The sequence below is a fragment of the Anopheles ziemanni genome, chromosome 2 (genome assembly GCF_943734765.1).
Source record: "Anopheles ziemanni chromosome 2, idAnoZiCoDA_A2_x.2, whole genome shotgun sequence".
Taxonomy (NCBI): Eukaryota; Metazoa; Arthropoda; class Insecta; order Diptera; family Culicidae; genus Anopheles; species Anopheles ziemanni.
In genome coordinates, this window is record NC_080705.1 from 67,217,299 (window position 1) to 67,233,622 (window position 16,324).

General features: G+C 44.1%; 1 protein-coding gene across 2 annotated transcripts in view; it reads left to right on the forward strand.

Annotated features, from left to right (window-relative positions):
• The window catches only part of LOC131283112 (protein dead ringer), a 93,323-nt gene that overhangs the window by 14,368 nt on the left and 62,631 nt on the right, over positions 1–16,324 (forward strand). For both annotated transcript variants that reach the window (XM_058312684.1, XM_058312685.1), the window contains exons 2-4: positions 2,303–2,460; positions 2,532–3,022; positions 3,595–3,695. In XM_058312684.1, coding sequence (XP_058168667.1) covers positions 2,303–2,460; positions 2,532–3,022; positions 3,595–3,695 — 750 coding nt within the window. The remainder of the gene's footprint in view (positions 1–2,302; positions 2,461–2,531; positions 3,023–3,594; positions 3,696–16,324) is intronic.

Sequence of the window (16,324 nt, forward strand, 5' to 3'; positions counted from 1 at the left end):
GCGGTAAAATTTTCCATCGTGACCTAACCGAAGGGAGCTTCTCAAGATGGTTGACGTGCGGGACAAACTTTACACTCCATGATTATTCCCCACGAAACGCCATCGGGGATTGATCCTGATCTTGTGCTGCCGACTCAATATCGATGTATCGCTCGCGGCACAACAGAAGGCCGCGGGTTAAACTTTTATTACTTCACTTCCGCCAGCACGCGCACTGGTTGCCCCCTCCGGAAGAGGACTTTCGAATTCCGTCAAACAGACTGGCGCGTCAGGCCGATTGAAACGCTTCGTAGCGCCGGCCGGACTCGGATCGGAATGTAAAAATGTCGCTCTGTGTTGGATCAATAAATACAATGTGTCTCCATTTTGTCCCGCCGTTTCCGTCGGCAAAAAAAACGAACGGGTGAGATGAGTCAGGGTCGATAAGGCGTGTCAGGAACAAAACAAGGCAAAAAAAACACACACACACATAAAAACAAAGCGAAGGAGGAAAGTAACCGGTATGCGATGAAATGAAACTTGTCTCGGATTCGAGGCTATCCGGGGCCGCACCCGTGTCCGGTCCGGCACTCCGCGGATGTGTGTTTAATTTATGCGCCACTAGCTTCGCCGGATGCTTCGGATACGCTGTTTGCCGAAGTAGAGGTTCCTTTGAAAAAGTGTGTGAAATAGATTATGTTTGCCCTATCGATCATCGATCGACTGTTTGCCTGAAGGGAGGGGAATCCCAACACATTTCCTACAAATATTTTTATGAGCTTATTCCCGAATGAAAGTTTTTTTGGATGTACTGTTGCTTGTTAAAATGACCTGCTTTTTACTTATTTTTTCGATTGGTTTTTATTTCCTTTTCTTTAAAATAATCGTGGTGGTGTGAAACATAAATCATTACCAGCGGTGACAGATCGTTGTAAAGAACCAAATGTTCTTATCCTATTTTTGATATTGCCTAATGAAATGGTAATAAAAAACCCACTCGGTGTGTTTGATGAACATGTTTGTGGTTCTCTTCACAGCCGGCTGATAAAACACGACCATTGCACGATCGCTCTGTCATCGCAACATTTCACCTCGGTCAATAAATTAATCAATTAAATTCCCATGATTCTCGCAAGGCCAGGGAAACCCATCGGCATTCCGGTACAACAACACATTTTCGTGCAAATTAATGTGCTATAACATCCGTTCTAACCCCTACCATTGCTGACATAACCCCGTGAGTGGAATGAGATTTTTATATTTATTCACAACATCACAACCCCTCCCATTTTCGTGACCCCAAACATGTTGTTGATATTTTCCCTCCCCCCGAGTGGTCTGTGGTGACAAATTCCTCCCCTCGGTGCTCCTTCTGTTGGCGCCTTTCCCCGAAACGGCGGGTCGGACCTTTGCCGGGTCGTACGTTAAGTGTTAATCGTTAAGACGAAACGAATTTCTCCGCCTGCGCTTCTGTACGGATTTTTCTTTCCCCACTCGCTACTCAATTGCCTACTCTTTAATCCCTCGCCTAGTCGATGGAGTGGATACGGATGAAGTTCGAATCGAGCGGAGGATAAAAAAAAACACATGCGATGGTGGGAGTAAAAATTACATCAATTTCATTAATTTGACAGTTTAATATCAACCAAAATCCACTGGCTTATAAAAGTGGCAATAAAAATGTTCCCAACGCTACTGTATTTTATTTCCGTAAAGCCGCTCCTAGGATGATCGTTGAATTCTACGAGAGTTCGATCGAAACCACAGGGGGCTGGTCCCTAGCTTTGACCGGCCTGACTATCGCACGAGATTTGAGACACGTTCCACCAAGCAGAGAAGCACTTGGACGGGTCTAGAGGTAGAGTCCTATCCGCGTCGTCTCGACGACAATGTATCAAACGAGTGTTAAATATATGGACGTGTCGGTTAATCTTCTCGCGACAGTTGCCGTGTCATGGCAGCGTTTGGCCGATGGACGGTGAATGCAACGCGGCGTATCGAAGTCACCTACCGGGATGATCGTTTTACTGTATTTCATCCCCATCTTATTCTACGATTTTTCATCTTAAGATTCGGGCATGTTGCAGCCACTTGATGATTAATTATTTCATGTCTTATATCTCGCTTGGTTTCGCTCGTGCACAACATTTTATAGGTTATTTATGGATCTCTTTTACCAAAAAGTTGTAATGTTAGTTGTTTCAAATAAGATTGAGTTTACCCATATTGCTTGTTCACTTTTTAAATCATTTTATATAATATTCCAAGCTTAAACAATTTCGATCGACCCAAGTGACAAGGTTCTTTTCCTCTCTCGCCACAGTCCAACATCGCCGACGAACACTCCGACCACGAAACGGACCCGGGCCGGGACGGGGAGTCGAGCGACGAGGGCGTTAATGTGAATCGTCCGCCGTCCGACGCGAAGATGACATCCGGCATGGAGTTTGGCAGAAGTCCAGACCACCACTCCGAGCTAAGGTGAGGGTGTCCCGTGTGTGTCCAATTAAGATCGTATTAATTTCCCAACCCCCAATGTGTGTATTTGACAGCCAAGCAACGGCGGCGGCGGCGGCAGCGGCAGCGGCGGCTCAGTTCGGCGCCAACCACCCGCTCGGCGTGCTCGGCAACCTGACGGCGCTCAACATGAACGTGCCGGGTCTGTCGGGGCTGGCGTCCGGGCTTGCCGCGGGCCACCACGCGGGGGACGTGCTGGAGAAGCTGAAGATGCAGGTGCGCGACATGAAGGTGGGCGCCCTGATGGGGGAACAGATGGCGGCCGACTTTGCCGCCCTCCACGCGGCCTCATCGCCGTTCGGGCAGGCGCTAGCGGCCAACATGAACGGTTCCGGAGCAGGCCTAGGGCTGTTTAGCTCCGGAAGGGAGGACACGCGAACGGGCAGTGGTGGAGGCAGTTCTGGTGGGTCCATGACCAACAGGGAACCGACCGGGGGTGGAGGTGGTAACTCGCAGACACAATCTGGATCACAAAATGGTGGGAACTTTTCGTTCACACTGCCAAACGCTCCGATCAGCAAGGATGGTAAGTGTAAACGTTATTATTTTTATCAATCTTTTCCCTCATTACTTCATATTTTATTTACACACAGTTCCTTAAAAGTCCTGGAATTGTTTTTCATTTCGCAAAAACATTTTTTTCAATGTTTCTATTGTTTTTTATTCGTCTGTTTTTTACTTTTATACAACGTATTCCATTGTTATCTTTGCTATGAGCATCTTCATTTATGCTGTTAGTTCTTTACATAATATTGTTATTGTAGATCCAGAAAAAAACTAAACTTTTATACCCTGTTCAACATTTTGTGCCGGAGAATATAAAATAGCCTGTTACGTACTATTTGCTTTTCTCTTATTTCGTTTTTAAAAAGCGAAATCTTAAAGAACTTTTCAAAAATGTTATCAATATGGGTAAAATTTTAATTAATATATAGTGCATTAATTGACTTTAAGACTAGTACTAAATTTAATCGACATTTACTTAATTTAATTTTCCTAAGCAAAACCCCCAATATATTTCTTTCCATTCGAGCCAATGCCGCTATAAAACCCATATTAACCGCATGTGTTGCGCTTTCCAACTTTTACTTCCCGCAGGCAATCCCGGTTCCAATTCGTCAACCTCCAGCGAAACGTCGAACTCGTCGCAGCAAAACAACGGCTGGAGCTTCGAGGAGCAGTTCAAACAAGTACGCCAGGTAAGTCAGCCATCGTGCCATCGTAGCATTTCACTCGGGCAGGCACACAACCGGTGCAAGAAGCATCTGCATGATGGCGTCGCTTGCCCCACGAACACACAAACACACTCCACGGATGGAAAAGCGTTCCGTAATTTCCCTGCCAACCATCTCGACGGTCATAATTTTGCAATCAAAAGTGTGCAATTTTATAGCGAGCCGAGCAAAACGTCCGCACCATCGGCTCGCGCGTCTATTTTGCACTTTATTTATTGCCTCCGATGCGGATTGCGCTTCCGCGAGCACAACCGTTGGCGCGCAGTCCGGCTGCCAGAGCGGTTGGCGATGCACTCACAGCATCAATATTTATGGTTACAATCATTCATGATGTTTACAATTTTAATTAACTATTAAAGGCAACGATAAACACACACAAAGTCCCGAACGTTTGATCGTTTGGTCGGGGGATGCAATGGGGGAGTACGCTTGCCAACCACAACCACAAACGGAAGCGGCATGTATGTCAGTTGTTGTTAATTTACCGATTTCTGAGGGTGATGTTTCTTAGGGTCGTACAAAGAAAATTTAAGTTTTCAAAGTTCAATATTTCTTTTAAACTATTTTTATTTACATCGAGGATAACTGTGCACATTCGATTTATGAAATTTTCTTTGAAACTAGTCTAAAATGACTAAAGCAATTAACTTCCATGAACGCTAACCACTTGAAGAAACAGCCACTCAAAAGAACCGTTTATGAGGCATTTGAATTGGTTGCGCATGTCGGGGTTGAGTTCGAAACCCAACCGAGCGTACGTCAAAAGCGCGCTAGCTCGGTTGTTAATGTGAAGATGGTGTTCGTTTGCGTAGTGCGCAAGATAAATTACGTCCACAAGAGGCTGATTAATTGGCGATCGAGAGTCAATAGCACGTTTCTATTAATTAATACCCTCAGCGCGAACCGTGCGTCGATTGCAGCACCGGGTGAAGAGGTGTTTAGTGGTCTCCACCCGAGTGGGGTGTCGAATGTGACGAAGTCCATCGGGCGGATTGCAGATGCACCGATCCGATGCACCACCACTTTCCGGGACTATCCGGGGGCTTTTACTTCCATTTCAGCGTCGTACTTTGGTGTTTGTCGTCGTTCATGATGAAAACCGTGTGGCGTGGGGATGAATATTCATTAAGCAGGTGGTAATGGGAAAATGTTAAAAGGTGGCGGAAGATCTCTTGATGGGAAATGAGTGATGGAGGAGAAAATCACCATTTATTGCATCCAGCATGGGCTTGGGAAATCGATATCCATAATCGATCGGTTTGAAAGACCGTTTTATGTGATAAATTAGTAGGAAAAGTTATTGCTATTTCACTTTTTTAAAAACCGTAAGACGTGAGTGAATGGAAAGCTGCTTGTTTATTTCATCCTGATTAATTAAAATTAAAGTTGATTCAGGTATAATGTTAAATGCGTTTTTTCCAATAATTAATTATAATTTAAAAATGGAGGATTACATTTTTTGATTTAGCATAGCTCTAGTATTCCTTTTGACACATGACAGGTATGGTAAATCTGAGTATAGTAAGACTTGTAGTAGAACAAACAAATAAGCGAAACATCAATTTTGCTTGATATTGACTTTAACAAAAGTTATGATTTTGTATAATAACCTAATAAAAGAAGTGAATATGCTATTAGGTCGAGCTAATTTCTTTATCATTTTGATATAAAAAAGGTTAGAAACAAATAATACATTCCACAACTCTTTCTCTCGATTATTAGGTTTACCATAGCTCTTTTTATTTACTCTGAAACACATGTCTTTATTACGAAACGTTCTCATTTTGTGGTAAGCTTCAATAACATGAATGTCATGGTCATAAAACCCGGCCAATGCTCTGTACAGCCTTGTTGGTCGCCAGCCAGAATACACTTGATTTCTGTTGAGTTAATTCGTTTGCGTCGTCTTCTCAGATGTGTCACGTACCATCTAGGGCAGCGAAAGGAAGAAATAAACGATACCGCACCGAAGAACGGGAACCACGGGATGACCCCCTGCAGCAACAAAATTGTGTACCGTAATTTGATATAAATTTTCTCATCAGAAAATCCTCGGGCTCTGGCGGGGAAGAATTCAGCTGGTGTTGTTCTGCGCTACTTTTCTGAGAGTGTGTCTGTAAGTTTCTTGCGCTTTTTCTCCCTTGAAAACGGTCTCCGTTCCCCCCCTTGCACCCTCGAAATCCGACCAGCGTTGGTCCGATTGGTCTCCTCGGTATCGGCTTCGGTTCAAACTACATTTACGGCTCGTACATCAACGTTCATCGCCGGCTCGCGAGGGCTATGTTCAATATTATTACTTTTCATGCTTTTCCTAATCGATTTGTGACTCCGCCATCGCCCCCCTCGGCATCGGCATCGTCCCGCTTCCTCGATCCAAAACGAAGGTGACAGCGAGGTCGTATCCCCGCAACCCAGCGCACGGAGGTTAAAGAAAAGTGTACCGCTTTTCCACCTTCCGCCGAACTCCATAAATAACCGTTTTCATTTGATTGTGGTAAGGCACATTCACGTCGCGGGCGTAGGATAGGCAGGAGCATCTGATCTGAGATGCGATGATGATCAGCCACGCTCGTCGATGTCTGTTTCGGAGATGGGTGGACGTCAACACAAATTTAGAGCATAAGCATCAGCTTGCAGAGAATTTAGAAGGAAGAAAAAAAGAAGATGTCACGCACGTTTTGGATGTGTTTTTATTTTAAAGATTAACGAGTGACAATGATTAATTAATAATTCCTCCCGTTGATCTCCTTTATAAGCAAGAGATTACTTAAACGAGAGTTCATTAAGTGTGTTTTTGAAAAAGGTATAACAAACATGTTTCAGCAGTTGAGGAAAAATAAGGCTACAATAAATAAACACCCGAAAATTAATTAACACTAACGGACATCACACAAATTCCATTTGTTTTCGAATGCAAATTACGACGCTGAAAATAAACTTTCCCGATTGATTCTTCATGTCTCACCCGTTGTTGTTGGACGAATATTTCTGTTTTTATATTTCCCCACACCCCTTCATCGATCGCTCGCCATGTTGACCTTCGCGGGGGCCAACCAACAGCTCCATATTTGAATTCTCCCGCCTCGTGCCTTCCATATGAGGCGTTTGGGAAATTTGTCGAGCATGTCCACCGGTGGCGATCAAGTTTGCATACCGTCTGACACGCCGCCACCATCGACGAAAAGAAAAAGAAAAGAAAAAAACACCGACGAAGACGCCCGATGATGATGAACGCCTGCTGACATCCGGCAAAAGACGCTCCACTGACTCAGTCGCCCAGAAGCCGCGACATCGGGACGGGATAAAGCAATCGGCACAAACAAGAAAAACACCATACACCACACGCCGGCTCCGGATCCGATCACCCGGAGGGATGGATGATGGAATGTGGGGTCGGATTTTGTTTGCATTTCGTCACCGCAATCTGGCCGCGGCGATCTGGTGCGAAGTGGCCGCTGTGCTCCGGCGCGCCAATATATTATTTGACATAATGTCACGTCCGTCTAATTAAATTAACTTGAAAGTCGAACGGATCGACACCGAATACGGCTTATTGCGGGTGACGAAGATTCACATTCGCGTTCGATGACAGACATGGGCATGGCGGGTGAAGGGAAGGGGGGGAACTGTAATGAGAGAAGTTAGCACACTCCTTGGCCACTCGAGGTTTCACACGATTGCAAGCGAAAATGATGCACCAGTTTCTTTTCATCTCATTTTCTGTAACGATTTTTTTATTCCGAAAAACATAATTAGATTGATTGGAAATAGCACAAAATTGAATGAATTTTTTCTAGATGGAATGTACCTAAAGTAGGATGTGAAGAAAGCTCTTCTTTGGCACACTTTATGGTCCTATACAATCCTCTTTCAAAGGAGGTGGATAGGTAATTGTAGGAATCCTCTTTTGGTGGATAGGTAATTGTAGGAGCAGTAAAACTGGATGCAATTGCAAACAACTTTACGAAATAACTCACTATTCTAGAAGATTAATCGCACGAAATAAACTTACTTAGTAAAAAAAAACCCAACCTTGCACGTCATGCCAAAAGCCGACGATGTTGTGTCTGCCCTCATGCCACCGACTGCAGTAGGATTGAGTGATCAGCACGCAGCAGACGAAAATTAGACCATCGATCATCGACGTATGGAAAAATGGTGGTTGCGTTCGAGCTGAGATTTGATTAGCACCGCATGGCGATGCACCGGTTGAAATAAAAATAAAATACCCGATGGTCGACGATTTTTCCACCGCACCGCACGACAGCGACCGACAGAAACTGAAGCCGAAAAATGGAAGTCTAATTGTGTGCACTGCACGCTCTCGTATGCGGTGTTTGGTGGGTTTCCCGAGTTTCCCGGGAGATGGGGTGGCCCCAAGAGCGGTCTTGTCGTGACCGGGTGGTTGAGAAAGGTGGTTGCTGCCACCCCTCTTCCCGCCGGGGCCAGACCAGGATCTGAATGATGCCCGAGAGAGGCTGCACATTACAAGATGCATGCATGCATCAACACTCACGATGCATCGCACCGCACAGTTCATTATTTTGCGGATGTGTAATATATGCCGATGCATTTGTCTTTTAGTCACATTTCAATTTCGTTAGTGTGAGGCGCACACACACACACACTCAGGGAAACCCTTCATCTCGCACTTATCCTTCACCCGTTCTTCATTAGCCAGGTTGGCGCTTCGTTGGATGCTCGTTTTATGCACAACATAGTTGATACGGAATGCATTACGGGTCGGAATGTCTTCCTAGCGTCGTCTAGGATGCGCATGCTCAGGAATAAAATTGGCCGTGTCAAAGGCCGTCTGGGCTAGCGTGTTGCAATGTATTACAGTCTAGTCGATTGATATGTTGGTGCAACAAATTCGTTGCCATGCTAGGAATGATGAAAGAATTATTCTAAATGCCTAAAATATCTTTAATAAATATCTCAGCTTTATAACAACAGGACCGTATATTTTTTTCACATATGTTACAATATATGAACATGATTAGAGGAAGAGTAATGTGATCTTCTTATACTCCATCACCTTGCATATGATCATGTTTCGATCAAGAAAGCATAGGAAATTTGTCTAAAGCACTTTTCCCATTCTTAAAGTTCATAAACGTCTAGTCCTTGTATGCCCGGGTTTAGTTTCAATTAGATGTTGGAACCCATTAATTTGGCTTCGCAATTCCCCTTTTCGCACGATTGCACCGCCAAGTGACAGGTCGCGTCGTCTTTACGGACCTCCACACCGAGCCGGCCGACCCGCACCTTCTTCCTACAATTGATCACAATTTGCGCGGCCTCTGATGGGTTCCATCTTGCGATCGCCTAGACTGCCACCACCGTCGACTCAGCTACCTTTTGCAATCCTTGCATGATCGGCTGCTCTTCATCTCATCGTAGCGAGGTTCATTGGATGGAGATAAAAATAACTCCCGCTAATGCAAACGCCCGCGAGCTTCATTACGGCCAACGAAATGGATCGATTTACTTTCTGCACGGATTGGTGGATAGGTTGGCTAGCGATGGGTTTCATTTTATTTGCCCGCTTTTTCTAGCGCGAGGAAAAAACGGAAACGCCAGGGAAAACATCCTGCACGAATCTGTCAATTATTTCGCCGCACTCGAAGTCGTTCCAAACGGACAGGGTTCAGTTTCATCGGTGGAGTTCAAGGTTGCTTCTATTTCGGTCGGCGGAAAGTAACCGAAAAAAGAACACATGATCCTTTTATCTTCACATACGAAGGGCTTTTGTATGGAAATTAATTGGATGGTCATGAGCCGTTGCAATCACGCTTTAAGCCCCCTTCCCAGTGACCAAGTGGATACACGACGTCGTATCGGTCTTTCCGAGCGCACTCTTTGGCGATTGGTTTTCAAGACGGACTGGAGCACGATTCAAACCATCCGATCGAGACGGGAGTTATGATAATTTACCTAAATTATTTCATCCGTCAGCTTCTCAAGGTGCTGTTTCCTTGCTTCTAAATATCGTTTACTTACCCTTTCTTCCTCCTTTCATAAGAGTAACAAAACACGCGGAGCATCTCCCGTTTGAAGGACGAAGATGATGGAGTGTCAGAAACAGATTCAAATTATATTAAATAAGCTCGACCGTTATCACGAAAGCTTCTGTATTTGAAGTCTGGCGTCAGGCAGCATCCTCACGTAATCCCTTTTATTGAGCCCGCGGGGTCCGATGGCCATCGTCTGCCTTCCATCCGACCGCAGTGTTGTCCTCCCCGAAGCCGAAAAGAGTTCCACCACTCCATAGTGCGAAGCAGAAACTGGCCAAAGTTCGCACAACCGAACCCAAGCGGAAGCGGCCCGGGTTGAGGTTTGGGACGAAAACATTTTCCTATCACATGCGTGAGCATAATGATGCGATTCCGGTGCGATTGTGCATTCGGGAGCTGGGAAATAATATATTTTAAACATATCCATCGGGGTGGCAGAAGGCGACTTCGAACCTGAGAACAGGCTGGAGGGGTTGAGCGGTGAAAAAAGTTGAGAATAAAATAAAATAATGCTGATGCTTCGAAACGGTTGCATCGTGCATTGGTTCAAGATTGATTGGTCAATTTGTTTGCCGACTGGCTACCGCGGAACGCTACGTTTGCCGGGAGGAAGAGTTTCGAGGCACTGCACTTTGGACGCACTGCAGAAAAAGATAAAGAATGCAGTTTTTTGGAAAGCAGATGCATGCAAATTGATGGAGAGCAGCATTTGATGAAAAATAACACTTGAATTTATCAATCTTTGGGTCTTTTACTGCTCCTAAACGATTTCAATATCATTTTGCTTCGTTTGTTTTTATTTATTTTCATTCATACTACCTCAACAGTTTCCATTGTAACTTTTCGTAATGGAAAGAAGCATAAAAAAACAAACATTCCTGTCTTCCGCAGTGTTCGGCACACTATTCGAATCCATTTAGTGCTGTTAGCATAATGCTACGAGCTTTTCGAGAATGTTTTACCGTTCGAAAGGTACATTCTTCGCCAAATTAACATGTGCAAAGTTCTACGGAGAAAGAAAACGGTATCGAGTGTTGTGTACCGACTATCATTGCATTCCTTATCGGCATCGTCCAGCGGCGAGGTGTACAGTTATAGTTCATTGCAAATGGAATGTAGACTAAGAACACTAATTCAATTAGCAAATGCGGTTTCGTGTGCTGTGAAATCGGTAACGTTAATTTTTCGATCAGATTTCGTTACTACGTCCATGTGGAAATATTTTAATCTTCGTGTTAATATAACGTTTCGTTGTTAACCAGATAGACTTTTGTGCAAATCGAGAAGATTCTTTATGTTCGGAAGCTTCTTTCTAACTAAACTAGCAGGTTAAGTAATTTTACTTTATGCATATTGTCATAACGTCCTTTTAAATTAGTGAAACACTCCCATCTGTATCTTTAATACAATTTTAGTTTCCATCCAGCGATTTTTCCTTCCAGTTAACTATTGTTAAATCAACTTCTGAGAACGCGTATATTTAATCCTTGTCACGTGTGGTTTGCTGTAGCTGCACGACTAATAACTAGTAATATTTATTACACCTCCCAAACATCCATTTCCAATTAACTCTTGAATAATTTACCGGAACAAAACAAACAGGCAAAGTCTTATATTTCCAAATTTAACGCAATGCTCATTGCATTCCACTTCTGCCGCTTCGTTTGAGTCGCCCGAATTGTGAGAATCAGTTCAAAGCGATTTTACTCAATAGCCGGGATGTATATCTTGTGTTTTTATGACGCCTCACACCTCGTCCGGCTTTGTGGATGCACTTTCTACCATCACTAAAAGTGCATCAATGACATCCGACCAGATCGCTTATGACGTTTTGGGGTGAAAAGGGGCAACACATTCTAAGACGTCCCTTCCTGGAGAAAGCATTATGTGCGTTGGGGAGGCGAGTGTCGTGTTGTTGTGTGGAGGAAAATTCGCAAAAAAAACCCTCCCTCTTCGGTCGCCCCATAAAGTATCACAATTTAATGCGGCACCCACGAACACAGAAACGCCGCCCCGGTCTCACACGTCGTACACGTCGGGCGCACGATCCCGCGGTCCCAGTTTCTGCTTAGAAGTTTGCCGGTTTTCCACTTTTCCCAAACGCCGGTGGTCTTTTTCGCTCGGCCGCGGCGCACCTTTTTCCGCGCGCGCTTTTGTGGAAGTGTGAATTGGCGCATGTTTCACGAGGGATGATTTGTGTTCGATGCTTAAGAGCGACCTCCCGCCGGGGGGAGGTTGGCCGTTCGTTCGTTCGCCAGCTTGCTTGGGGGAGAAGATTTGCAGCGATGTGCAGAAACTGCACCGCATCCAATCGGTCCCGATCCGTCGACGACGTATTGGACTGGCTGTTGCGGTCTGTCTTTCTCCTCGTTTGTGGTAGATTAATTTGCTGATAGACGTTTTATAGTGTTTTACATGATGTACATTACTCTTTTTCTCGCCCTTGTTCAGTGCATTTATCACAGTCGGGTCTCGCGTGCATCCGCGGTGTGTGCACTTCGCAGTGCATCGCATGCAGCAAACGTAGCGAGAAGAAAAAAGAATGCTAATTTCGTACCAAATCCTTCCACGTTTCCAAAGGCGATGAGCTCCTCTTCACACGAAAGAGTTTGAGCTTGTCTTTGAAGGTGCCTTACTTTATTTTGTTTTGTATCATTGCACAGCTTCAGTATTTGTGTGAATGCGTGTAAGCCGTTTCGTATGTATGTCGTCTACTTCATTTTTCGCAACATGTGCCCCCAGGGTTGACTTCATATGCACGACATTCACGTTAGTTTACGATGCATTTGTCTTCTTCTCATTTTTTCTTATCGTTCGTCCTAAATAAAATATACTTCTTTTTCAAGCCGAAATGATTAAATGATAATTGTATAAAGTGCCCTACAATATTTGAACGACTCATTTTAACTTTTCTATACAATCCCTTGATATGTTCATGTTTATAAAATTTGTTTAATAATTTTAACATTTTATTATGTTTTTCTTTTACGGTATTCAAGTATTGATTGATTCCCAATTCAAATTCACATAAAATATTTCGTTGGATAACGGAGGAATTCTTTTTAAACTATTTTTTCAATTATGCAGACCTGTTTTTCGTAATATATCATTCCAAAGGAATTTAAATATGATGATAAACTGCAATTGTGTCCATCCATGCAAGATATCTCTGTTCACGAAAGAGAAGCAACAGGTCAAGCAAAAACGAGCATTTTGAGCACTTTTGATAAATTGTGGTCGTCTTATGGGCGATATAAATTTTATTTATTCTCTCAACATTGTAGCATCCCACATGGGAGGGCTATCCTGTCTCTTGTTCGCTTGTCTGTTGCAGCGAAAAGACTTTGAGAACGACGGGAGTACGAGCGTGTATGGAACGGATGAAAGAAAAAAGTAAACCTGACGCCTTATTAATACAACGCGCGCTCGGGACAAATTGAATGAAAATGGGGATCCCTGCTTTTCAACGGCGGTCGGCACTAAAAGGTGTGAGAAAACGGTCGGTGCGACAGCCGATGTCGCAGCGGTGTGTTGATGCTGTTATTCAAATCTTACTCCATTTAGCAAACCGCCGTATGAATGAAACGTTTCTCCGGGCCTCAATGTTGTCCGCGGGTTCGTTCGTTCCCGGTTGGAACCGCGATTGATCGGGGAGGATTAAACGGTCGGTGAGAAGCTTTTCTCCGTTTCTGGGATTTTTATGACGAAACAAAGTGCGCCAGGGCTCCATACGAACACCAGCAACCACGACAGTCAAGACGTCATCCATTCATTCATTCATTCAGCAAAGTGTAAGAGAAGCAACCCGCTGTTGAAGACTTCTTCGGCGACTCCCACGGCCGAAGCTTTGACGAAGACGTCCGATTGTGTCCGTTGTGCGGTAATTATTTAATGCCCCAGCCCTCCCACCCTAGCTGGCTGTCGGTGGAAATTGATACATCAACGACACCGAGCCAAAAGCGAACGAACGGATGACATTATGTGCGGGCTTTGGTGAGATGAAAGGAAAACAAATTGGTTGGAAATATGATTATAATAGTGTTTAATATTAATACTCTCATCAGTCTCTGGGGGTGGGAAGCCTGGGGGGAGTCTGAAAGAAGAAACCATACGCGCCCACCGCCGATCGGCGCGGTTGGGATAATTATTTTCTATTTTCAAATACGTTCAATATGCACCCCTTTCTTAAACCGAGGCTCCAATAATTGTCCATTCTTCTGCGCATTCCGTCTTGAGGCGCAACTGTCCCCCGTCTTTCTGTGTTGCTTGCACTCCTTCAGAACCCCCATTTGGTGAGGAGGATGACGAACGAAAGGAATAAAAAAAAATGAAATAGATTATAAACGACGAAATGAACCGCTGCCGCCTGATTGTTCCGAAGACGATTCGACGACGTAACGCCGGTGCGAACGGTGAAATGATAAATCGCTTGGAATTATTCATCCTTTCAACGGCACGGAGCGATAAATAACCGACTTTTAACGAAACAAATAGGAACCATTGCCGGCTAGCAAGGAAAGGACGAGGATAAGACTGCTTCGTTTGATGCGGGATGTATTATGAAATCGAATACTGCAACGATCTGGTGTACTCAGTCTTTTTTAATTTAAATAATAATCTTTGCCCCAGAAGTAGGTGCTCAAATACGCATTTGAAATCCAATTATTGAAAACTTATTTGTGAACGTTAGTGTTTATCTTTTAACGTGTTATTAGTTAAACTATTTTTGTTTGAACTTTTACAAACTAGTTTTGCTTTTAGTGTACACTTAATTTCTTTGTAATGTATTATTTTATATGCTAATGTTAATTTTTGTAGATTTACTTCTTATTTTCTATTAGAATCTGACGTTTAATAATGAAATAATAATTCTACGAAAATCGTATTTTAAATATACCAACTGTTACTACGCAACAATAATTAGCCCCCGTAAATTGCAAATAAAGAGATTTATCATTATTCCACCCCTACTTTCGAAGTCACACCCTGTCCACGGGCAACTGGTTTAATGATCGCTTTGCTTCGGATCAGATCATTACAGGGGGCCTCCTCCGTCGATTGTGGTCCCCAAAAGAGTGCATCGGACGGTCACGTTCGCTGAAGATCGCACGTCCCGCCGGCGGTGACACTGAATGACGCTCCCGAGCCGCTAGACGAAGGATCTCTGCAGGAAGCGTAGGACAACTGCACTTTCCTAGTCCAGTTTTCCATCCGTGCAGCTAGGGGAAGGTGGGCGTACACGGTCGCAGACAAATGAGACACGGTACGTCCGCGCTCACCGCGAACGGCGTCCGGCTCGCGAGTGCCTTCTGCTTCCTTCGCTTCCGCCGAAGATCGCGAAAGATGGCGTTGCATCGGATTATCGTTCGAGGGCAAAAACCCGCGATTTGGTTGGCGCGAGTTTGCACGAAATTGTGCACACGTGTGTGTTCGTTGGTGCCTGCCTCCGAGATATAAAACTAGTAATTACTGCTGATTAAAATGATTCGTACTAATTACCGCTTTCCGTCTCTCTTTCTCTGCAGGTAAGACAACCAACAACAAACCCTTGAGGACGTCCGTCGGTTCCAAGTTGTTCAGTTTTACCTTGTGTATCTGTGTGTGTGCGTGTGTGTGAAAGTGCTAAGGTAAATGTGTTCCTGTTTGGATTTTCCTATTCTTCAATTTCGAGCCCATCCCGCGTGTCAGAAATTCGCGTGAAGTGTGAGTCACGGGACGTATGTTCGGCCGTACGTTTGCTAATGTTATTAATTGCCCGTTTGGAACCATCCGACCCGAGTGCGGCCTTCCCCCCCACTTCCCCTCCTCGGTAGAAGGGAAAACCACAAAAGGGACACGCGCCCGTCCATCTCCCGGAGGCAGAGTCCTTCTGATGCGTTCTACACTTTAGACATTTTCCGGCGCAACATTTTATCGCCCTTTGCATGGAAGGTGAACTCGAAAGGGGGAAATGGTTCCTTCGGTGACTTGTGACGAGGTCCATGTGGTCAGAAGGTGCTTTATGCTCTTAATTACTACCGGAGGCAGATTCGGGATGCTTGAAGAAGCGATTTGGGGAAAGGTTTGGCATGCGATCTTTGCCTTCTCGTGGCAAAATAAATAAATTTATGCCCGGGAGCAAAACTAATGCAGATATTTTAATGCTCTTCCAGATTAGGACAGTTGACTAATGAAACAATTTTTACACATAACTTGTTTACTTTGGAATTATTTGAAGAAATTGTAAGCTTTAATCACCTCACAAAATTCTATATAATTTTCCAGTGTTGCTCGTAGCTTCGCTGGGCCTGCATTTCCCCAAATGAATAAAAATAATAACTTAGTAAAGAATTTACTTTCCATTGTTTATTTTTTGTAAAATATCTTCTATTGCACATCGAATGTGAAGTATTGATTCATTTGCAATTGGGTACGATTTTGATATTTTTCTGTAAATTTGAGTAAAATTTCATGTGATCCAAATCAAAACATTATCGAATTAAGTGTTTGTAACACGACTTCAAAACGATTTTATTTAACTTAGGCCTCATCGTTTATGATTCCGCATCCAATGACGAAAAGCGATCGTACACGTGT